This window comes from Rattus rattus, chromosome 11 (assembly GCF_011064425.1).
Source record: "Rattus rattus isolate New Zealand chromosome 11, Rrattus_CSIRO_v1, whole genome shotgun sequence".
Classification (NCBI taxonomy): Eukaryota; Metazoa; Chordata; class Mammalia; order Rodentia; family Muridae; genus Rattus; species Rattus rattus.
The window spans coordinates 74,216,700-74,241,381 of NC_046164.1; the positions used below are offsets into that span (position 1 = coordinate 74,216,700).

General features: G+C 48.2%; 2 protein-coding genes across 2 annotated transcripts in view; one reads left to right on the forward strand and one right to left on the reverse strand.

Moving 5' to 3' along the window:
* Kremen1 (kringle containing transmembrane protein 1) overlaps positions 1–10,399 on the reverse strand; it is a 62,492-nt gene extending 52,093 nt beyond the window's left edge. Inside the window, exon 1 of the mRNA XM_032916643.1 lies at positions 10,293–10,399. Coding sequence (XP_032772534.1) covers positions 10,293–10,383 — 91 coding nt within the window. The 5' untranslated portion in view covers positions 10,384–10,399. The remainder of the gene's footprint in view (positions 1–10,292) is intronic.
* C11H22orf31 (chromosome 11 C22orf31 homolog) lies at positions 10,382–24,413 on the forward strand. The gene is given in 4 exon segments (XM_032915910.1): positions 10,382–10,701; positions 22,834–22,977; positions 24,055–24,165; positions 24,167–24,413. Coding segments are annotated over 4 exon segments (798 nt in total). The 3' UTR covers positions 24,390–24,413.
* Positions 24,414–24,682: the final 269 nt, after the last annotated feature.

The following is a 24,682-nucleotide window of genomic DNA, read 5'->3' on the forward strand; positions in this document are numbered from 1 at the left end:
AAACAGGTCACAGGTTCCGGTGCACAGACACTGCGTCCACCTGAGGTACAGTGAGCTTCTTAAACATTGACCTTTGCTTTGCTTTTGGGATCCAACTCAGGCTATCCCACTGCTGTGATGCACGCCCTCCAAGGATGATTGGCGGCTATGATCTTAGTCAAAGCAGCTGTGATTACCCGCAAGAGACCCTCACAAGATCGGGCCTGTTGACATCCCTTCACAGAGGACCTGCACGGGATTCCAGCCCGGCTGCACTTGGTTTTGGGGAAACGCAGAGGTGCATAAGAGGCAAAAGGTTAACCGTACAGCTTTGAGAGGGGACAGTGGCTGGAATGGACTGTTTTACGGCACAGCTCTTGGGGACACCATACTCCTGCATATAAGCCCAAGAAGCCCACTCATTCTCCAAGCCGGGCTTGACAAAACCGTTCCTGGTGCCCTATCTGGGGAAACAGGCATTGCTCATGTTTCCCAAGGAAAAGCCAAAGCAACATATGCTAGGCAAGCAGTCTACCACTGTGGCATTTGGGAAGATGAGTCATGTGTTTAAGGCTAGCATAGGGCTACAGAGTGAGACCTTGACTCAAAAATAACTTGGTGAAGTGGTGTCCATCTGTAATCTCAACACTTGGAAGACAGAGGATCAGGAGCTCAAGGTCTTCACCAGCTATAGTGAGTCCAACCTTGTCATACGTGAACCCGTCTCAATGCTCCCCACACAAACTACGAACCAAACTGTGGCAATCCTCACTACTCCACATCGTCACTGAGCTTCAGTCCCCATCTCTGGCCACATCCAGGCTTTATCTTTCCTGTTAGGGACCGAACCCAAACTCTGCACTCCAAAGCACATATTCCACCAGTGGACAGTCCTAGCCATCATTCCACCAGTGGACAGTCCTGGCCTAACATTCTACCAGTGGACAGTCCTAGCCTAACATTCCACCAGTGGACAGTCCCGGCCTAACATTCCACCAGTGGACAGTCCTAGCCTAACATTCCACCGTGGACAGTCCTAGCCATCATTCCACCAGTGGACAGTCCCAGCCTAACATTCCACCAGTGGACAGTCCTAGCCTAACATTCCACCAGTGGACAGTCCTAGCCTAACATTCCACCAGTGGACAGTCCTGGCCTAACATTCCACCAGTGGACAGTCCTAGCCAACATTCCACCAGTGGACAGTCCCAGACAGCCTAACATTCCACCAGTGGACAGTCTAGCCATCATTCCACCAGTGGACAGTCCTAGCCATCATTCCACCAGTGGACAGTCCTAGCCATCATTCCACCAGTGGACAGTCCTGGCCTAACATTCCACCAGTGGACAGTCCCAGACAGCCTAACTGTGAATCCCCCACAAAGGCACATCACAGAAAAAGCTGTTTTGGTTTATGTGTGTGAAATAAGGGAAGACCATAAATGCAGCTGGGGGGCGGGGGTGTGGGCAGCAGAATCTGTTACACAATCAAGTACCCCAGTTCCCAGTTTTTGTTTTGTTTTGTGTTTGCCTGTGGATCAGCCTTCTGACTGCCTAGCAATCACCTCTGGGAAGTTCCAGGACGTTCTGTGTCAATCAAATACTTCAAAGTCAAATACTTGCTAATTTAAAGAACCCTGTCAGACCAGTGCTTGTCATCCCAGCAAGCGGGAGGCTGAGGTAGGAGGACTTCAAACACTGAGTTAGCCTCGGATACACAGGGATACATTGTCTAAAAAGACAAATTAAAGCTCCGTGTAAGTAAATGGGTTCTACCTCCAGCATTTACTGAGAAACCAGGCATGGTGATGCATCCCTACCATCCACGCATTCAGAAATCAGAGGAAGGAGAATTCTAGTTCAAGACCAGCTTAGGCTACACAAGAGATCCTGTCTATGAATGGACAGACAGACAGATAACAAAATTGGTGATAAGGCCATGCCTGTGCCTTTTTAATTTTTAAGAGTCTCGTGTAGTCCACTAAGCAGACAAGGAGGATCTGGAACATCTAGTCTTCCTGCGTTTACCTCAAGAGTGGCGGGATTCCGGGTGCATGCCGCTGCAGCATGTTTTACTTGGTGCTGGGAACAGATCTGAGACTGTGTGTTAGGACAACACTTTGGCAAGTGAGCCTTTTTACACTCTAGGTTTGCTTTAAGCAGGAAACACCTGGTTCTTATCTACTCCTTGCCTTATGATCATATGCACACTCCCATGACTTCGTTTTTCTTTGCAGTCCTGATCCGGACTTCACTCATGTTAGGCAAGTGATCTGGCCCATTGAGTTACATCCCTAGCCCCTAGAAATCCTATTTTGTACTGTCTCAAGCTCTCAACCGGACTAAAAAGAGATTAAATAAACTCATAAAACCCAGCTTTCGGACAAGTTTTATCAGCACTGCCTGTGACCTACTTTTAAAGTCAGATGACCAGAAAGTTCTCCAATAACGGAGTTCTGGAGGGTGTGGTCCTTGGTCCATGGAAGCCAGACTCTGGGCTTTTCAGCTGCCTTTAGCTGATATAGGATGGCCAAATACCACCAGCATTCCTGAGGAGGGAAGTCATTGCCAGGTGGACAAGCTCTCTCCGGAGCACATCATCAAAGTAAACCCTACAGTAACTGTCACTGGCTTCTGCGATCTGGCACAGGGACAAACAAGTCCTCGTGAAAGAACCTGGCATGCAGCAGACATTTGATAAGCACTTGTTAATTGATTCCAACAAAAAAGTCCATCTCAAGGGCCATGCTTCAGAAATGCTGGTCTGGGGAAGGAAAGAACTCCGCCTAGCATGGATCTAGACCAGGCGGGAGTATTAGAAGAGCTGAAAGGCCCCACCCAGCAGTCCCTCTACCAGGTAGGATTGGCAGTGCTGTCATCCATAGACATCCAGAGCAGTTAACACTGAGGACAGTGTGGCTGAGAGAGTGGCTCTGACTGTTCACGGTTGAAAGGCTCATGCTGTGCTGGAGGAGGACCCCGGTTTATGTTCCAGGCTCACGCAGTGTTTCCTGGATCTTTGAGGAGGGCCTGGGGCTTATCAGATGAAGGTGCAGGGAGCTTGATTACATCTGAATCTCAGATAAATACTGAGTAGGAACTGGTGAGCACCTGCCTCGCCTATGCCAGGGCCTGAATTCTACCCTCCAGACTAAGGAACACACACACACACACACACACACACACACACTTTTTCTCCCTACCCTTAACCCAACTACTGAACAGCTTCTTGGAAGTATTCCCAAACAATGAATGAGGCACACCAAGACTAAAAATTTGTTTTGCATTAACCTGATCTCAAATTCAGTTGGGCATCCTATACTTTATCTGACAATCCTGAGAGGAAGTAGATAGGCAGGAAATCCTCACTCCATGCAGAATGCTATGCACTGAAACGCTTAAGGGGCTCAGACAAGGACAATGAAAATGCCCTACTTTTCCTGCTGGGTCTCATGCAACCCAGGCTATACAACGGAGGCTGGCCTTAAAGGATCCTGGTGCTCCTACACCTAGAGTGCTGGGATTGTAGGTATGTGTTACCACACCAAAGTTGTACTTTTTTTCGTTTGTTTGTTTTTGTTGTTTGAGATGGGGTTTCTCTGTGTAACACCCTGGCTGTCCTGGAACTCAATTTGTAAACCAGACTGGCCTCAAATTCATAGTAATCCACCTGCCTCTGCCTCCTGAGTGCTGGGATTATAGGTATATGCCACCATTTCTCTCTGTGTCTGTCTGTCTGTCTCTATCTCTCTGTCTCTGTCTCTCTCTCTCTCAGACAAAGTCCTGCCTTGGTTTTTCTGAGTGTTAGATATGTGTTGTTATTACTGGCAAGAATCTAATTTTTGGTCGGATGTGGTGGTGCACACCTTTAATCCAGGTACTCAGGAGGCAGAGGCAGGCAGATCTCTGAGTTTGCGGGCAGACTGTCCTACAGAGCTAATTTCAGAACAGATAAAGCTGATGTTGACCTGAGATCAAGAAGACACAGTGAAGACACAATCAGGGCAGGGGTTCCCCACAGCACTATCTTTACAGGTGGGTAATTCTTTGGTGCAGGGGTCTGTCCTATTCATTCTATGGTGTTTAACAGCACTCGGGTTTCTACCTGCTGGATAGTAACAGCATCCCCATGTAACAATTAAAAAAAAAAAAAAAAAAAGCCTTCAAGCATTGCAAACTATTCCTAGGGAGCAAAATTCTCTGTCCGCTGAGATCACTGAGTTAGGAGAGCCGGCCAACTGAAGAGAAAGTGTCACATCCACTAACCAGTGGTCACAGTCACATAACAAAAGACTGTTCTCAAGGGAGATATTCTCCGCTCTCCTGGGGCCCTCCAGAACCATAAGAGGGAGGAAAAGGCCTCGTCACTTCAGCTAAGACAATTAGGAACTCTTCAGCTGCCAGAGGTATTTAGGAAGAATCTTGGGTGAGCCAAGCCAATGACGTTCTGCATACATCACAGGAGGCAGGACGGGGCACCCGGCCTTTGAAGAGGCTCTTTTTAAGTTAACCTCCCCTCCAACTGAACGGTTTCCAAATCTCTTCCTGCCATTTGGAAGTTGAGTGATTCTCAGCTGAAAAGGCCTGAGCACACGAAGTGCAGATGGCAGCAGTTAGGGCCCTCACCAGATGCTGCAGTCTCTAATTTGATTGAAAGGATATAATTAGACAACAGAAACACTTTAATGAAAGAGCAAAACATGGAGGGAGGGAAGGACTGAAGGCCCTTAACTGATGCCAAAACACCCACCAGTAATAGAGGCTTTGAGTCTGGGGCACATCGAAGGGAAGCCCCTGAAAAAGACAGTTCTCGTCCTGTTTATTTCCCCATAGACAGAGAAATGGGGATTTTATTATTGTAGATTTCCACTGTATTTTATGTGGGAACAAACTGATTAGAACCAGAAGATTCTTCGGAAGAACATCAAAGAAAAATAAATATGACTTCTGTGGTCATTATTAAAAATATTTTTACCAGCCCAGTAATTTTCTTTGAAGATGAATTTTTATAGATTGAACAGCAGCAAGTAATTTACATACTGTGATGGGATTGGTTAGCAATCCCTACTATTCTAGAAGAGAGCTCCTTGGCTGCCATGTTGTTACTTGATTTGGGGATACTAGGAAAGCTACCAACATCAGGATGTATCTACTTTGGGGATTAAAAGAAACCATGCAGGATCCTCAGGCCGGCTGATAGCTACCTCCATTTTGAATCATCCTTAAAAGTTGCCTATGCTGTCTCTCCTCTTCCCCGGCTTTAAAACCGAGTACACTGTTCAGGTTCTAACCAAGGATCTAACCAATCTGAAAGGAATCCAGCCCTCAGAGTCTGCAGTTGCTAATGTGGTGCGACACTCGGGTTTTGGGATCGGCCACAGCCCCCTCAGCCCACTAGGAACAGGGCCTCGCCCTTGTGGTAAATTGAACAATAAAAGTTTAATGCTCTGGTTATGTGCCAGGGACTAAACTGTGGCAGGAGAAACTGGAAGCTGGCCCTAGCAGGGGAGAAGCCCCCAGGGGGCCCTACTGCAGAAGTAAGAGGGACAGTGGTAACTCTGCCTGTAAGATGGCCTCAGGTGTTGTCTGGGAAGGGACTGCCTAGCACCAACTTCATTCCTCCTCAAGTTGGTACAAGGGCAACCTAAGGGGATAATTACCCAGAAAGAGGACAGGATGGAGAAAGAGATTTCTTTGGAGGAAACGGCAAACCTCTATAGGATGACAGTTTTACAATGGCCTCTCTCCTCTCCCTGTTCTGGCTGACAGTCAGACGAGGCTGAGGGCTCAGGAAAAGAAATTGTATCTTGGAAGGAAGATTGAAGACAAGAAAGAGCAAAGCCTTGTTGGACCTCAGTGCCCACTCCACCCAAAGGAACACTTTTGGGTTCAAAGCAAAGGTCAAGGTCAAACGGAACACAGAAGTAACCTTAGTCATCTTACCCAAGCAGAGGCCGCACACTGAGCAGGTCAGATGCTCACCCCAGGACCAGTTCTCACCCCAAACCTGTGCAGGGGCACTGAGGGACACTCCTCGGCCCTGCTGGTAAAGTTGTCCTGATATCTGTCCTTATTCAGGACATAAAACCTCAGACAAAAGCTACAGACCCCCCAACTTCCGGCCTCTGTCAAGCATTTCCCATGAACTGTCCTGCAGTACAAACACAATCGGCTTGTTGTGTTTCAATGTTTCACTTTGTTTTTGTTTTTCGAAAATGCTTTAATTTAAAAAGAAAAAAAGAAATAAATCAGTCATGCTAAGCACATCGTTGTTTTGAGACACTTTAACAGGGCAACCTAAGCATGGAAGGAAAAATTAATAGCTTAGTAAAAACTAATAGTGACAGAAATTCTTTTCCCCGGTGGTTGTTTTCCCAGTTCTCAGGGTGGTGCCACCTGCTGCCTGGGCTTTCCTCTGCAAACAGACGATCTCTCAACAGTTTGTTTCAAGTAACATCTGCAGGCCAAGTGAACAAACGGTGGGTCAGCTCTGAGGTGGGATTATTTCCTTAAGCAGTGCACTGAACTGAGCTGAATCTCTGCTTATTAGTGAATTAAATTCATGTATACAAGCTTTTCCTGGTCAGCTGTATCTTTTCAGAAATCATGGTGAAATATAAAATTTACCATTTCAACTAGCACTTTCTCCTTGCCGCTCCCTCTGGCCTTGTTACACTGCACAGGCAGGCTGCTGGCCCCAATCTATTCTCTCATCTCAGCTTTCCAGAGAGCTGGAGTGCAACTGTATTATCCTGGTGCCTGACTCCCATAGGTATCTAAAAGTTAATTCACACTAAAACGGTCAAAGGTCCGTTCATTCAGTAAAATGAACCTACTGTGTTGCTTTTTCCAGATCAGTAACCACTTAAAGAAAAGTCAGTCCACATGACCTAGAGCAAAGTTAGCATAAGTGCAGCCTGTGAGCCAATCACAACCCACAAACCGAATTCAGACTGGGTTTTTAATTATAAAAAATTAAAGAGGACAAGATACTGTAACATGTAAAAATGGTATTTACATTTCAAGGTCCAAAGCATTAAAAAAAAAAAAAAACCACAACAATGAAGCCAGGTATGGTGATACACTCCAGTCCTTGGGAGGCAGAGGCACACAGATCTCTGTGAGTTTGAGGTCAGCCTGGTGGTCTATAACAATAGTTGGAGATACAATGAGACTCTATCGTGGAAAAAAAAAACAAAAACAAAAACACAAACCCAAACCATAAACCAGACCAGCAATGCCTATTCATTCTGACTCCTTTGCCTACACAGTCGGAGGTGAGAAACTGCATCTGTCCCAGTCTATGAGCCACAAAGCTTAAAGCATTTACTGTTTTGCCTTGGTCTAGAGCAGTGGTTCTCATTCTCAACCTGTGGGTCTCAATCCCTTTGGGGGTCAAATAACCCTTTCACAGGGGTCACCTAAGGCCATCATAAAATGCAGATATTTACCTTATGATTCATAACAGTAGCAAAATTATGGCTGTGAAGTAGCAATGAAATCATTTTATGGGGGTTGTCAGCACAACACGAGGAGCTGTCTTGAAGGGTCAGAGAATTAGCAAGGTTGAGAAGCACTGGTGTACAGCCTCAGGTAGAGTTCCAGGCTCGAAAATTCTAAACTAGGGGCCATTGAGATGACTCTGAAGCTAGAGGTGTTTGTATTAAGCTTGATGATCTCACTTTAATTCCTGGGACCAACAGGGTAGATAGAGAGAACTGACTACCCAAAATACTCTATTCTCCACATTCACTCCTTTTTAGCTCCCATGGCCATACGTCCCCAATAAATAAATTCTTTAAAATTTTGGATTCTAGGGGCTGGAGAGATGGCTCAGTGGTTAAGAGCACTGACTGCTCTTCCAGAGGTCCTGAGTTCAAATCCCAGCAACCACATGGTGGCTCACAACCATCTGTAATGGGATCTGATGCCCTCTTCTGGTGTGTCTGAAGACAGCTACAGTGTATTCATATATAATAAATAAATAAATCTTTAAAAAAAAATTTGGATTCTAAACTAAAGATGGTATACTGCCTACTACCGACAATTCCCAATATGGATATTAGGAAGCTGTAAGTTTGATCAAAGCTGATCACTTTGCTTTTGGTCCACCTATGCTAAACTCTGAGCATACGGATAGCTGTACCAAGAGTGCCAACTTGTATTGGTTAGTAGTGCCCAAAAGCAATGCTTTCTTGCTTTGAGAATTATAAAAGCAAAGCGGGTCACGATGGTGCACTCTTTTAATCCCAGCACTCAGAAGGCAGAGGCAGGCAGATCTCTGTGAGTTCGAGGCCAGCTCGGTCTAAGAAGGAGGAGGAGAGACTTCCTGTATCTTACACGCTTAAATTACTCATCTATGCGGCTAAGAGAATGTACCACAGAGCATGAAGACCTTGCAGGTAACCACACTCGGGTTTTGTAACAACACATATTACTAACAGGACAAATTCCAGATGAGAAGTCAAGGGAGGATGGTGAGAGGCAAGAAAAGGCTACCACTGCCTCCGCCTTCTTTCTTATCACTCGTGAAAGAAAAGCAAGCATGACAGAAGGACGGAGAGACTGGAGATCATTTGGGGGTGACTACACACTATAATTAGAATAACATCGAAGGGGAATGAGCTAACTGTTTTTATAAAGTCAGCATTCAAAAATGCAAACCACTGGTAATTTAAATATTACAAAGTTGTGCGGAATATAAGTATTGGAATAATTTTTTCCATCCACAGAACTTTAGAGAAAATTACAGTATCACAAAATATGAAATGGTAAGTTTGGCATCTTCTCAGTGTACAGCATTTTCCTTTTTTTTTTTTTTTTTTTTTTTAATTGGAAAGGATTTAACAAACTAGTGGCTAGGTTCTTGACAGGATATGATGCTGAAAACCATGTGGTTTGTTTCTGAACTGCTTCTGGAAGCAGAGGGAAACATCACCAAGGCACTGAGGTAGCAGAATGCTGAGAAACCAGGCTGATGAGAGTTTGAGTTACTTAGCGGACTGTTTCACAATAGCCATGAATTTGTCCTTACCCAAGACTCCTAAATAAAAGCATACCAACTTTACCCAAGAGCTGTTGCATCTGACTTAGCAAAGCAAAGGTGCCCAACAGATGCCACCTCCCTGCAAGCGTGGGCAGAATAGGCTCACGATGCTTTCCAGAGCTATACTGTGCCCTTTCCAGGAAGGAAAACCAGTCTATTCCCACCCATACCTCTCTCTCCATAGAGTACATGAAATCCTGAACACGCAGATGACAAAGTGGAAGGGGTTACTAGGTTACAGTTATGTTGACACGTTCTGGCGCTAGGAACGTCCCTCCCTCCCTGTTCACATACTACAAACAGTAGAAGTGAGCAAATTATAGAAGTCCCATAGAAGTCAGCAATCACCTAGAAACCACTTCTACTGAGTCTCGGGTTTGGAGTGCTGGGAATCCCTCATTCTGCTGTCCCAAAGCCCAGCTTTGCCTTTTGCCGGGATTCATCCTATAAGAAATTCAGTATTTACAGGGTAAACCAGGTGTCTAGTCTTTAGTGAACTGGAAAACACTATAAAAAGTATTGCTAAAATGTTTACTGGCTGTACACGGTGGAACACTAAGCAAATTGCCCACAATGTATCATTTAATGCTCACCAACACTGCGCATGGGAGTGAGTTACCCCCTTTTTCAGATCAAGTAACGGAGGTTCACGCAGCTCAAAGTTTGCCTCAAAATCACACAGAAAGTAAATCTCAGCCTTTCTCCTAAATCCAAGCTGGCAAGAAAACAAAGCAACTCGAGTTTTCTCTCACCAGCAAAACCCTGTCTTCATAATATCACAATCTGCAACTTAGGGTGGAGACCCCACTGGCAGGTTCACCAATGCCCTAGGCTCAGCACTCAACAACCTGCAAAGAAACTAAACTGGGCCAGACAACACCCTCATGCCCGTGCTTCCATTGGGAAAGGATTCTGCAGCAAGGAAGGGCGTGTGGGAACTAAGCTTCCATCCCAGCTTCCATCCTGGCCGAGGGCACCATCTCGGGCGAACCGCTCTGTGGACTCGGCCTGGGAAGCAGGACGCCCGGACTCAGAGTAGTCTACACTCTGTACGGGCGACCTTAGCCGTCACGCACTCCATCTCTCTCCTAAGTAGTGAGTAGAGTCCGGGAAAGTTCGAAGCCGGCACGCGGGGCAGAGTCCTGGTAAAGCGGGACAGGCACGTCCACGCCGCGTGCCGGGACAGAAGCCCGAGCATCGGGTTCTCAGTGGTCCACGCGCGAGAGGGCGAACGGGACTTAGGGTGGGGGGCCGGGGTCTCACTCACCGGGGCTGGGGCGGGGACCGGGTGCGGGCCGGGCCGCCAGAGTGAGCGCAGCGGCGGAGAGCAGCGCGAGGCGGGCGGCGGGCGGCGCCATGGGCCGTCAGTGCAGGGACCCCGGGCGCGGCCCGGGGCAGAGGGCAGCACCAGGAGCCGGGGGCGGCCATGGGAGCAGGACGGAGCTCAGCGTCGCCCCGCCCCCGCCGCCGGGCCCGCCCCCCCCCGCCCCCCCCCCCTCAGTGACGCCCCGCCTTCCTCAGCACCGCCCCGCCTTCCTCAGCACCGCCCCGATTGCCAGCAGCCTGCAAGGCTCCACAGCCGAGCCGACTGCGCGTGCGCGTTCTACCCGCGGCCTGCCACTCACGCGCCGGAGCCGGCCGGGGCCCCGCCTGGCCCCGCCCTCACGGGCCGCGAGGTGGGGCCATCCGAGGTGTGGAGTCCGCAGGTGAGGGCGGGACGAGCCCTGCCTCTGAGTCCCCACGCTGAGGGTTGTCTGCGCTGACACGGGCTGGGCGCCCAGTGACCTCTGTTTCACCCTCACCTAGGTCGTGACCCACGCGCGGGCTCCACCACTGCGGTAGTAACGAGAGCAAACCGCCTTCTCTTTCTAGGCTCGCCGTAGCGGTTAGCCAAAGCGTGTTTTGGAGTCCGCCTGGCCCGGTTCGTACCCCACTTGGTGATTCGTGAGATCTATATAAATTTGTATAGGTTTAAAGAAAACAGGGCTCCCTTCTGCTAAGCGATAGGTCGACACCATCTATCTGCTCCACAAAGCGGTGGTGCAAAATGAGATAACGCATGGAAACCACGCACCGTGGGGGCTCAGTAAATAAGGAATTCTTTCTCCTAGTGGAGTCCTGTAGCTACCAAAGGGACAGCATATTGAGCCTTGTACAGAGTCCTATCATATCCGTGTCAACTGGGGCAATTTATTCTTTTAAAAAATATTTACAGCAGGGCAGTGGTGGTGCACGCCTTTAATCCCAGTGCTCAGGAGGCAGAGGCAAATGGGTCTCGGTGTTGGTCTGGTCTATAAAAGGAGTTCCAGGACAGCTAGGGCCGTGAAACAGAAACAAAGAAATATGTATGTGTATCCCTATATACACATATACATTTATATATACATAAATGTTTATTTTTTTAAACTTTCTGTGTGTATGTGTGTGGGTGCATGGGTAAAGTCAGGAATCAGTTCTCCTTGCACTGTTGGTTCTGGGAATCGAACTCAGGCCCTCAGGTGTGGTGTCTTTACTTGCTAAGATGTCACACCAGTTTTAAATTATTATTATCATTATTTTGAGTCAGGTTCTTACTATGCAGGCCTGGCTTGATCTTGATGTAGATCAAGCTGTTCTCGCACTCATAGAGGTATTCCTGCTTATGCCTCCCCACGTGTCCCCACTCCCAGTTAAATTATTTGTAATTAGTATAAAATGGGTGATACACTATATATATGTAACTATTATATATACACATATATACAAATACAATATATATTTTGCTTAAATACAAAATTTTACGTATGTATATATACAAAGAAACGGAATATATAATATAGTATATATAATATATATTCAGTGTATTTTGCTCAACCATCAGCAAAATAGGAACCATAAGATTCAACGACACGGAGGTAACTAAGTGCCCAACTCGAAGGGGCAAACGCTGTGTCTCTTCATTAGGGGAGACTTGGGGCTCTGGTGGCTTTAATTCTCGAGGCAGCGCCCCCCTCTCCCCAGCGTCTCTAGCCTCCTTACTCCTCCTCACACCCCCAGGCAGCGGGGATTTTCCTATTTGCTCTCGCCTAAAACGGCACGGTGACGCCCCGGCAGGACAGGTCCGGGCTGTGCGCGGGGAGCTTTCAAGTCCTTGGTCCGGGGCTGGCAAGTGCAGGCCTGCACCAGGCTTGGCGGCGGCGGGAACATCTGCCCTCCTGTTCCTACTCGCTGTGCCCGGAGCAGGACTGGGCGGTCCTGGCCCCGCGGGATACCCTGGCCTTTCTGGGGTACACCCACCCCTGCACCCCTCGCCCTCTCACTAGGCCGGTGTTCTCCGCGGCCTTCCCACTCTCAGGAGGCAGCTCCCAGAGCTGGGCCCCAAGGGCGTAGCTACCTCCCACGAGGCGCCTGACTTTCTGTCCCTCTCCACCCACACGACCCAGAGCTGTGGCAAGAAGAATCTTGTTCAATCGTTTGCTTCCCCTGTCGTTCCTGAATTTAAGAACCCTAGGTGTTCCTGAGTGGACGCCCCCATCGCCCAGTGGACACACCCTCCACTTGCAAGTGAGAACCCAGCCTCCATGTCCCACGCGTGGGACTGTTGCATACATATGTTTTCTTTTCTTTTTTCTTCCTTTTTAACCAAGGGCCTAACATGACCCAGGAACATTGGACGTTAACCGAGCAGAGAGCTCCGGCCCACAGTTGCAACAAAGAAAGAACAATACGATTCTGGCTAAGTCTGTGGTAACAATAAAGGGGCTGCCCCAGGTGCTTATAGTATCAGGGGACGCCGCTGAAGGCATCGAGCACTCCACAAAGCTGCGTCACTGAGGTTGTTATTAAAGGCCATAGGACTTTTTGGTGATGCACCTGCTTTCGAGTCACCCCAGCTCCTGTAGTGAAATGGGATACATTCATTGGTTACAAAGCTGGGCTCAGGAGGACTCTTCCTAGTCTGTTGTTGGAGCTAAATTTAGGGTGAATGGGTGTTTGTTCATGCCTTCTCAGGCAAAGTAACCCAACACCAGCCCGTTGGAGCCTCCAGCAAGACCTGCGACCTCAACACCCTACACTCTTGGCTTTCCCCCTCAAAAGCAGCATTACCTTCGAAGAGAGTCAAAACCAACAGGTAACATGGGTGCAGACACTAGGTAGGGTGTGCCTTCCCCAACTCCACGAGTAGTCAGACATGGGATGGGGATATAGCTCAGTAGAGTGTTTACTTAACATGCAGAAAGACCTGAGCTCTGCTCCCAAAACCAAATAAACAAGGTGGGTGCACACATGTGCCTGTCATCTAAGCATTTGGGAGGTAGAGGCAGGAGAATCCAGAGAGTTCAAGGTCACCCTCAACTACAAGTACAAAGCCAGCCCAAACTACATGACACTGTCTCAAAACAAAGACAGAGGGGAACACGGGAAGTGCTGAGGACGTAGCCATCAACAGGATAGTCCAGATGTGCGTGTGCCTGTGCGTGTGCGTGTGCGTGTGCGTGTGCGTGTGCGTGTGCGTGTGCGTGTGTGTGTGTGTGTGTATTTCAGACACCCAGAATACTACGGGGACACCAATAAAAAGATGCTCTGTGCATGTGTGGCCAGGGCTTTAGTGGGTCGAATCTCCAACCCAATCACTAAACAGTTGTTGAAGGCAGGCGGGCTCACTTCTGTCCCACGTGGGGCTGGGAATGTGGTACACGAGGAGAGAGACTTGCCTAGGGTGAGTGAGTCCTTGGGTTCCATCCAAAACACTGCGACAATCGGTCAGGACACTGGAGAGAAGTAGAGCACAATTCCCTGCAATTTAACTTACGTATGGTTTAATAGACTTTTTGTTTTGTTTTTGTTTTGTTTTCAAGACAGCATTTCTCTGTGTTTCCCTGGGGGTCCTGGAACTCGCTCTGGCCTCAAACCCCAAGGTCTGTTCACTTCCTTGTCCCAAGTGTTGGGATAAAAGGTGTGCACCACCACACCTGACTACTAGATTCTTTCTATATCTCCTTTGGGTGTCAGAGGAGCCAATAGGAAGGGGGCACACAGGAGATCCAAAACAAGATGATTTCGGCCAACTCAGGGCGTCCAGGCTTCCTGACAATAGCTGGAGACGACTGCCCCCCTCCTCCCTTATACAGAAAGCCGCCCCTGCAGAACTGGCCTTAGCCTCTACCGTACAGCAGACTCTCCAGCCTTGGTGCAGTCAGAACAAGTTCTACAGTTTGTACGGCTGCATAGGAAATGAAAATACAGGGTCTTAGCTGGGCATGGTGGCATATACCCTTAGTCCCAGCACTCAGGAGGCAGGTGGATATCTGTGAGTCTGAGGCCAGCTTGGTCTACAGAGGGAGTTACGGGACAGCCAGGGCTACACAGAGAAACTGTCTCTAAAAAACATACCCCTGCCTACCCCACACACAAAGAAAATAGAGGGTCCTGTGCTCAGATTTATTAAGAATTTCAAGCCTGGCCTTACAGCTCACACCAGCACTGGGGAGGCTGAGTTCTGAGTTAGAGAGATCCTTGCACATTCAAGGGCAAAGACTGAGAGCCTGCCTGGAAGAAAACAGAAGAATTTGCAGATGTTGACAGCAGAGCTAAAGCTGGCGTGGCGTGTCTAAGCACTCTGATCGTTCTTTACCACATAGGTGGCACACTCATGAAAGTGACCCTGTGTATAAATCCGCCCGTGAGCTCCTGCCCATTGGACTGCCTTGAGAAAGAAGCACCCCTCTCTGGCCTTCCCTCCCCCCACCTTCCCTCTGAAGCTAAAAGCCCAGCACAGGTGATGGAAACATCGTCCTAGAGGCTAAAAATACAGCTGAGAGTGTCTGGGTCACAGTGCTTAGGGCTCAAGGTCTTTTGCTCAGTTATGTGGTGCTGGGCTCCAGCCCCGGACGCTCATTTCGATACTTCGCATGCCTGGGGAGTTTCAGAGACTTATTTCATGGAAAGAACGAGATGCATGGCAGCACCTTGCCGATGTCTGAGTCCGTGTGTCTGATAACACTTGCAGGCAGGTTCTTTTCCTCCTCCTGGGGAACCTGCCCAAGTGGGGGAGTTTGGTCAGCCTAGCGTTTAAAATGCTGACTGGAATGAAGTCGGCTCTGAAGGATCTCACACGGCAGACAAACACAGAGGTGTCTGATCCCAAACATCTAGAGTTTTTACTTGCAAGGCACACCTTTGGCCCCAGCACTCTGTTGGTAGAGGTTCTCTGTGAGTTTGAAGCCAGCCCGGCCTAACATAGGGATCTCCATTGCTGTCAAGGGCTATGTAATGAGACACCACCTTAACGAAGAATTCCTAGGGATTCTGCACTATTTCTGATCGTATTTCACAGAGCCTCCCCCTCAAGCCTTCTTTAGGAGGTCCCCTGAGAACCGAGGTGATGATGGTTCAGCAGAGAAAGGCTTGCGATTTGAGTTTGATCACTGGGACTGGCAGAGAGAGAGAGAGAGAGAGAGAGAGAGAGAGAGAGAGAGAGAGAGAGAGAGAGAGGAGAGAATTGATTGTTGCACCTTGTCCTCTGACCTCCACATTCAAGCCTTCACACCCATGGGCACACACACCGAGGACACACTAGATGAACAACGTAATTTTAAACACACACACACACACACACACACACACACACACACACACACACACTGATGAAAGAGATCGGGAATACAGGTCTATCAGTGGACTGCTCATCTTGCAGCTGAAGTTGTGGGTTCCATACCCAGCACTGAATAAACTGGGTGTGGTACACATACATGTAATTCCAGTTCTTGGGAGGTAGGACAAGTATCTAGGTAGTGTAAGGCCAGCCTGGGATACAAAGCCCTGTCTCACCCAGATGTCTGTCTGTTTGTCCACCCGTCTCTGGATCAAGCACAAGCCTTCTACCACTGAGCTACATGTACCCATTCTCGACATTTCAAACGAACACCAGATCTCTCTCATTTTTTCTCTTGACTTGGGCTTGGCTCATCAGTGAGTTGTTTACTGATCCTAGCTCAGGGATAGGATCTCAGAGACAGGAAATGTAAGAGTCAGGAATTCACTGTTGTGACTGTGTAAGGGAAAAGAGTGAATCTGGTCTTGGGTACGAAGATCTGATCTGGGTACATCTGGGTGAAAGTGAGCAAATGGAGTCACTGAGGTTAAAGCCAGGAGGCAGGTGGCGTCGGGCACACAGACCATCAGTCACCGTCTCAGGTCCAAGGCCTGTGATGGGTGAGTGTTCAGTGCATGGGGTCAGTGCACTGCATCACAGCTCAGTACTCTCCACGCCCTCTCTGCAGAGGTTCTCTGTCCTTTTGCATGGTGAGCCTCTGCTGTGTCCCCATATGGGCGTGGGAGTTTGCCGTTTGTACGCCAGATAAAAACAACCGAGGAAACGGGGGGGATGCCACTGTGGCCTGAAGGGTGGTACCATAAAGGGAGAGGACAAGGACTCATAAAAGCAGGTGCACTATCTTCTGCTTAGCCGATCTCCCAGAAAGAAAATGAGAGCCGAGAAAAACTACGGAGAAGAAAGAAAGACTACAGGAGCTAAAAATACTAGGAAGAAAGCTTGGCTGGGCATCAGAGAAGGACAGATGTGTTTCCAAGTAGAAGCATGAGTTTTCGGATGTCAAGGAGCTCAGCTCCAGACGTGGGAAGCAAGGGCTATTCAGACTGAACTCAGCAGAATACCATTTAAAAAAAAAAAAAAAATGGGGTTGGGGATTTAGCTCAGTGGTAGAGCGCTTGCCTAGGAAGCACAAGGCCCTGGGTTCGGTCCCCAGCACCGAAAAAAAACCAAAAAAAAAAAAAATAAAATAAAAAAAATAAAAAAAAAAGCCTCACAGAACAAGACACGCAAGGACAAGGCAACGTGGACATCCTCTTCCCTCAACCCCAGACTCTCCCACCACGCACTAACTACCCTAACTCTGTTTAGATTCCGTCCAACAAAGCCAGGTTTTTTCAGGGTGGTATTGCCATGAACTTGATCTCACTGCCCAGGCCAAATGATCAAAACCCTCACGAGGCTGCAGGAACCTACACCAAGTACGATGTGAAGCCTGACTTCATGGTTCTCAGCCACCTCTGAGGCAAGGATCTCTGAAGAGCCTAACTACTTTCCTCACTGTATCTGGAGGAGCCCCGTTCCCATCTGACAGAACAAAGCATTTTGAAGAAATGCAGCCTTTCAGAAAGTTCTATGACTGAGTGTTCAGTGAAAGTGCATCAAGAGAGAGGTTATGGGGCTGGGGGTGGAGCTCAGCGGTGGAGCACTTACCAATCATGGGGAAGGTCAGAGAGCAGGGAAGGAGGGAGGGAGAGGGAGGGATAGAGAGGAGCGAGGGAGGGAGAAAGAGGGAGAAAGAAGAGAATAGGATGCTCTGATATCCAACCTGCATCAGAAATATTTTTTACCTTTAAGGGTTCCATTGTTTTGCTTTATAAACCGAATTGATTGATATGAGAACCCGGGTTGAGGAGCATGTCAAATGTTACATCATGCCACTCCAGACTGTGGGCATCAGGGACTAGGGAGCAGGGTTGATAAACAAACAGGCCACATTAACTAATGTGACATTAACTAAAGCATTATCTACCTTCTTTTTTTTTTAAAAGTTTATTTATTCATTTATTATATATGAGTACACTGTAGCTGTCTTCAAATACACCAGAAGAGGGCATCGGATCTCTTTACAGATGGTTGTGAGCCACCATGTGGTTGCTGGGAATTGAACTCAGGACCTCTGGAAGAGCAGTCGGGTGCTCTTAACCGCTGAGCCATCTCTCCAGCCCCTTTTGTTCTTCCTTTTTTCTTTTTGGAACTGGGGACCGAACCCAGGGCCTTGTGCTTGCTAGGCAAGCGCTCCACCACTGAGCTAAATCCCCAACCCCTCTACCTTCTTTTTTTTACTGTGTGTATATGTATGTGTGTTAGCATGTGTACGGAGGTCAGAGGAATACTTGCAGATGTTGGTTCTCTCTTTCCGCTATGTATGTACGTTCTGGAGGTCAAGCTCAGGTCACCAAGTGGCAAGCACAGTTACCTGCTGAGACATCTCAATAGCCTGTGTGTGTGTGTGTGTGTGTGTGTGTGTGTGTGTGTGTGTGTATATATATGTGTGTGTGTGTGTGTGTGTGTGTGTGTGTGTGTGTGTGTGTGTGTGTGTGTGTATGCCATGACACACATATAGAGATCAGGGGACAGTGTTGTGGAGTTGACACTCTTAGTCTACTTGTATGTATGTCCTGGCAGTTGAGCTCAGGACATGAGGACCGCATTGCCAGGCAGGCGGCAAGCATCTTCATTCCCTGAGCCATCCAGCTGACCCTTATTATGTGTTTTCTTTTCTTTTTTTTTTCTTTTTCTTTTTTTCGGAGCTGGGAACCGAACCCAGGGCCTTGTGTTTGCTAGGCAAGCGCTCTACCACTGAGCTAAATCCCCAACCCCATGTGTGTTTTTTTTTTTTAAAGGATTTATTTGAAGCTAGGTGTGGTGTCACACGCCTTTAATCCCAGCACTTCCGGGGCAGAGGCAGGCAGATCTCTATGAGTTTGAGGCCAGCTTGGTTACAGAGTGAGTTCCAGGACAGGTAAGGCTACATGGCAAGACCTTGTCTCATTTAAAAAAAGGGGGGGGGCGAATTTGAATATTTAAGCCACATATGTGTGGTGCTCATGGAGGCCGAGGAAAGGACTAGAGCCCACAGAGTTACAAGTGTTTGTGAGTTGCTGGGAACTGAATTCAGGTCCTCTGGAAGAGCAGGAAGTGCTCTTAAACTGCTGAGCCATCTCTGAACCCTCTTGCTAGCTACTCAATTCAATCTGGATCACCTGAAGACAAAGTGCCACCCTTCTTGCTTGGGATTCCTAGTGCAAGAATATTACACACTTGGCACCAATTCCGTGGGCAGTGGTGCCCAGAACTCCCTCTGCACCGGTCCACTTCATTCTCATGGTAATCACTTTGCAGGTGCTGTTGGCTGTCCCTGTCTCAGGGAGGAAACATTCTAATTCAGAGAATGCTGAGGGATGATCTGGGATACCAACTCGGGGAGAACAACCCCTGAGCCTAGAGGAAGTCTTGTGACAAGACAAGACCAGACCTGGGCCCAGGGATGGTAGGTAGACGGACCAACTGCGGAAGAGGCAGAGTCACTGTGACAACTGTGAATGGCCCAGAGCAACCTACATGGACTTTGGCTGGATCCACTAGCCATAGGGACTGGGACTTTACTCTTGAGCCACTTGTGCCTCAGTTTCTTCATTTGTAAACTAGGGGTGGTACTAGCACCGGCACCCATGTGACTGAGGGCAGCATTTCATGGTAGGAGCTTAAAGAGCATCTGGCCCTCAGTAACTCCTCAATAAATACGAGTTTTATTGGTGCAGGAGAAACAGCACAGGCGCAGCTAACTAAGGTTTGGGTTAAGAAGAATGGGTGGTGTACCTTTAGGGTGTGGTCAACCGAAGAGAGCCATGTGGGAAGGAACTGAGCCAACTCTGAAGAGAGCAGGGCTGGAGCCCCGCCCCCACACTGGTCTAGTGAGCCAGAGCTTGGGTCCCAGCACCCACATGGTGTCTCACAGCTGCCTGTAAGTAGCTCTGGTTCCAAGAGATCTGCCGCCTTCCTCTTGCCTTCCTAGCATGCATATACACACAAATAATTTAAAATAAATACAGTTGATATATGAACAGTGGGGCTGGGGATAGAGGTTAGTGACAGAGTGCTTCTCTAGCATGCTCGGACCTAAGGTTCAATTGCCTGGCATGAAGGGGAGCAGGGGAGATGTTTCCAAGAGACATCCATGTTAATGGCTGTGTGCCAGAAGGTTCAGTGTTCTCCAGAAACTAAGTCGTGTCTCTCCTTCACTGAATGACAAAGCTAACTGAGTAAATATGGCGGGCAAATGTCTGGAAGAAAGCTGATGAGAAAATCAAACCGGAGATGGGAAGACGCTGGGCGTGGTGGTGGTACATGCCTGCAAACAATCCCACTACTCAGGGGCCTGAGGCAGGAGGATCCAGAGTTCCAGAACACAGTCTAGGTGGCGTTATATAAGGGAGACTGTGGGGCTGGGGAAGGAAAGGAAAACAGAATGACTCTCGCTATGGCTTCCTGGTCTCCACCAAGCAGAGTCAAAGGCAGTGACTGTCCGGTGACCTACAAACACGGTGCCATCTCTCCAGGATTCACTGGTTTAGAAGGATGTTTTCTTGTCTGGTTTTAGGTATTTGCAAACCCTTCCCAAAGACAAACCTTTTCCAGTGTCCTGCTATAAAACTGACCCACCTCTTGGGAGGTGAGGCCAGAGTTTGCTGCTGAATAGGTGTCATTGTCTCCCCGAGTGTCTGTGGGCCCACATGCCATGGGCCTGGGGGTGGCTCTACCACAGGGCAGCCTGTGTTGTGGTCTGCCTGCCAGCTTTGATTCACTCCAGGGACAACAGTTGAAATTTCAAACAGGCAACACATGGTGATTCCAGGAGTCGCTGCCAGACACATACTTTGTTTTTCCATCGCTTCACCCTCCTCCCACTCGGGAAGGAGCCTCCTCTGGCATTCTGTATGTGAAAAATCAAAACCCCCATCAGGACCTGCACCTGATAAGGAGCAAGGCCTTGCCCAAGAGTTCCCAGGAAGAGGCGGGCTTTGTTCTCATTTCCAGACCTTTATAGTGCTAACAGCTCTAATTACTGCGTTTGCCACGGGATGTAAAATAAAACCGCATTCCAGAAACCATGTCATCTCCTTGGGCAAGAGACACAGGGAGAGGTGCTCAGGGCTGCAGGGACGTGTTCTTTCATTTCTGGTCCCTTAACCCTGGCAGCTATCTGGATACATTAACAGTACCCTCTTTATGTGCACGGAAGAAGGGCACTTCTACATACAGAAGGATGATCTTGACATCTGTATCCACATAATCTGGTCTGCTCATCTGGTGGTATTTTATGTGCTTCGTAAGAACACTAGGGTCCTGTCCCCAAGCCTTTTAGGGAAAATGAAGCCTCCAGACATTTTGGAGCTTCTTCTAAAAAACCATTCGACCATAAAATCTGATGATGTAAGACCTGCCCACACCCACTTCGCAAACCAAAGTGACATCAGAAATCCTGGAGCGAATAGCTCGGAACTGCCTGTGCTGCCACCCAGAATCTAAGCAGAGAGCGATTTGCTCCAGATGAGAAAGGCAGGTGACAAGACTAGAAACAGGAAAGCACACAACACACAGACATGGGGGAAGGGGAGAAAAAGAAAAGTACACATATCTCCCCCCTACTAAGGTAGCTAAAGTAAAAATTAAGGCAACCAAAGTACGGTAATTTTATTTTAAAATATTTATTAGGTATATGTGTATGTGAGCCTGATATGTGTTGATTATTAAGGCCACATAAGAGGCAAGAAAAGCTTTCAATGCCACGCGGACTCCCTTTGTAACCTCTGTAAACTCTCAAGGCAGGAAAGTGACCAGGCACCAGCCCGAAGAACTCTCATAACTGTTTCCAGCTTCTGTAACTGTCACAAAGGTCATCCCTAGCCCCTCAGCAGGACCCTCCCCAGATTATGCTAATTTTAGGTGAGAAGTCTGAACAAAAGCCACCCATCTCTGAACTTCCCACAAAAACCCACCAAGCCCTGAAGTGTGAAAAAACACACCAATCCCTGAGCTCCCCTAAGCTCAGGACTTGAAATCCCACCAATCGTCACCCTGGAAATCTCCACCCTCCCAAGAACCCCTATAGAAGCACTGTCTTTTGTCGCTTTGTCCAGTTGTCTGCTCCCTCTCAGGAGTAGAGGCAGCCTCTCCTGGATTCGTTCCTCCACACCCTGGACCTTCCAAAAAAAATCTCTTTCATGAGATTCGCTGGCTGGTATGACTCTCACCAGAAGACAAGAAGTTATCAAGAGAAGGGAAGAAGTGGAGTGGGGTTGAGACTCCAGAGCGCCTCAGCTCAGCTGGGGATCCCCTCCCTCCTGTGGGAGCTACACTGCCTGTGCTGAGGAAGCTTCCTCTCGGAGCTGTGTGGTTTCTGGGCTCCTGTCTCAGGAGGCCCTTGCATTGGGACATCTCAGAGCTTTGTGGTTGCTGGACTTCTGAGTCCCAGGACTCCTTCCCATGCAAGCAGAAAGGTCAACAATATGTGCACCACCTATGTGCAGGAGCCCAAGGAGGTCAGAAAGAGGTGTTGGATCCTCTGGAATAGTAGCCAGCTCTCGACTGCTGAGTTCTCTATTCCCTGATTTCATTTTTATATAGGTGATATTTCTTAGAAAGCCAGGTCTTCTACTGTGATTGAATCTATCCAAATGGTTCCCAGTCCCAGGAAGAATGTTGTTCCTTATGGACTTCAGAGTATATTTCCCCATTGAGCGGCTTTTCCTGGCCCTTGCTATCAGGTTAGAAGGTATATTCACAGTCCAGCAGGACTTACCTGCTGGCATTTGTGTTTGAATGTGTAGGAGTTGTGACTGTGGCTTATACAGAAGTCTTGCAAGATGGTCCCATTTCTTTCCTGCCTGCTGTGGACTCATCTTTCCAGCAGGCAAACTGCCTTATGTTCCTACTGAGCTTTTTCTGACTCTAGCTTCCTGCCCCAGTATGCTGTTAAGAACCAAAATATCATGACCTTTAAAAATTCACATCTTTCTCTTACTTGGTATAAAAAAATGTCTAGACGAGCAGGAGACACAAATCCCAGCAAGATTTCTAAAGTCTGGGACAAAGGATGGGACAAAGTAAAATGATGTCAAAGCTTAGTCTCTTAACATAACTCTAGGTTTTTTCATGGGAACTACTCTTTAACAAGAACAAAAAATCATTTCCCCTTTTATTTCTAACAACCAATCAATGTAAGACAAGATCCCAGCATCCCTACCTATGGGCTCCAATAATCTACCTCAATCAACACCAGGCTACAGGACTGCTATGTGGTCCCACCATCTGTGCAGTCAGAACGGGTGCAGAGCAGACTAGCACCCAGCACCAGGTACGACCTTACCACTGCGAAGTGGTAAAGAGCCAGCTAATTGTCATTCTCTCTGGTCAAGGTCGTGCTCAGAGGTAAGTGCTATTGGTGTGCTTTCCAAGCTCAGAGAAGCAAAATCCTTGAAGGAACTGAAGCCCAGTGACAGCACAATGTTGAAAGGCACCGAGAGCCAAAAGAAAGACCAAGAGCAAGTGGTCACTTGGCCAGTTGCTGGGCACTCCAGAGCACAGGTTTGCAGGTGGCATCAGAGAGGTAACCAATCGCCCGCAGTGGTGAGATGGATGGGAAGAAGGACAAGCCAAAGGCAGGGATTTCACTACTAGGTGACAAAAATCCTTAAATTGAAGACAGGATTGGGGTAGGTAAGTCTCTGTGATAGAGGGGTGGAACACCAGATCTAGTGATGAGATTTAGGGTCCATCCTACGTTTAGTTCTGTAGGACGCTTTCATATACACAGACAAAAGGGAGTTGACCATGATGGAAAATAAAGAGGAAAAAGTGGGCAGTGTATGCTTATGTATGCCCAGCTGAGGTACCTGTAGCCTGTGAACTTGCACTCATAAAACTTGGCAGCTGGAGGCCTGACTGAGTCCAGTTCAGTCACCTTATGGTGGCCAGCACAACTCAGAGTATGTCTTAGGGAGTGGCTGTCAGGGTCCAAGTCTAAAGTGTGTGTCTTGATTTTATCTTATACGATGACACTGGCCCTTCTCTCACAGGGTTCCTTGAAGAATAAATGGATCAACACATGCAAAGGCCTTTTGCATGGCTTGGCAGAGAATAGGGAGCTTACTTAGTAAGCAATAGATGTCAGCTGTGGTTATGAAGTTCCTAAGCTTTGTGGCCTCAGGCAAGCCAATTCCAACTTTCCCACCTTTAAATCCACCTCTGCTGACTCTACAGGGTTCTAGGGAATCCTCAGTGACATATACAAAGGTATTCGGTAACGAGACTGTGCCAGGCGAATGTTGGTTGTTGTAGTGAAGACTCAGACACAGATCCCCGCTAATTATTCTGAGTTCCCTCCTCAAGTTTCAACTTTGACATCTCTGCTTTCTTCTTGGCCTGAGTAAAGAAAGTTCAAAGGAGAAAAAGGAACAGTCAGCCAAGATCTTAAGGACAGATATGCCAAACATGCAGCCACTACCCAAGTGTTGTCCAGGGACAGTGGATGGCAGTCTGGAAGGGCCGGAAACCCAAGAGGAACAGCAGTTGGAGGTCATGCCAACCATCCATGGCATCCTCCCTGAGGGTTTCCAGGCTTTGTACCACACTGTGGTAGAGTTCATGTTGTGAGATCCTTCTGGAAGCCCCAAGAGGTACAGCTCAGAGATAGGCAAGGCCATTAAACAAAGGCTCTGGGAAGCTTTGCACAGTCAACTGCCACCAGGAGTGCATGGAGGGACCTGAAGCTGGGAGGGAGTATGGCTGCTGTCACCGAGGAACAGCCCAAGCTAGGATAGAATTAATAGTAACTTACAGGATTGGAGTCTCCTCTGCAGTACGCCTGAAAATAAACTGTACCTTCCACCTAGTCTCAGGTCCTTCGCAAACTAGTGACTACCTTCCCACGGAAAAGAAACAAAGTCCCAGTGTTTCTGGGGAGGCGGGAGTAGGGGTGAGACAGTTTCTCTACATAGGGCTGTCCTAGAACTATGTAGAGCAAGCTGGACTTGAACTCAGGGATCCACCTGCCTTTGCCT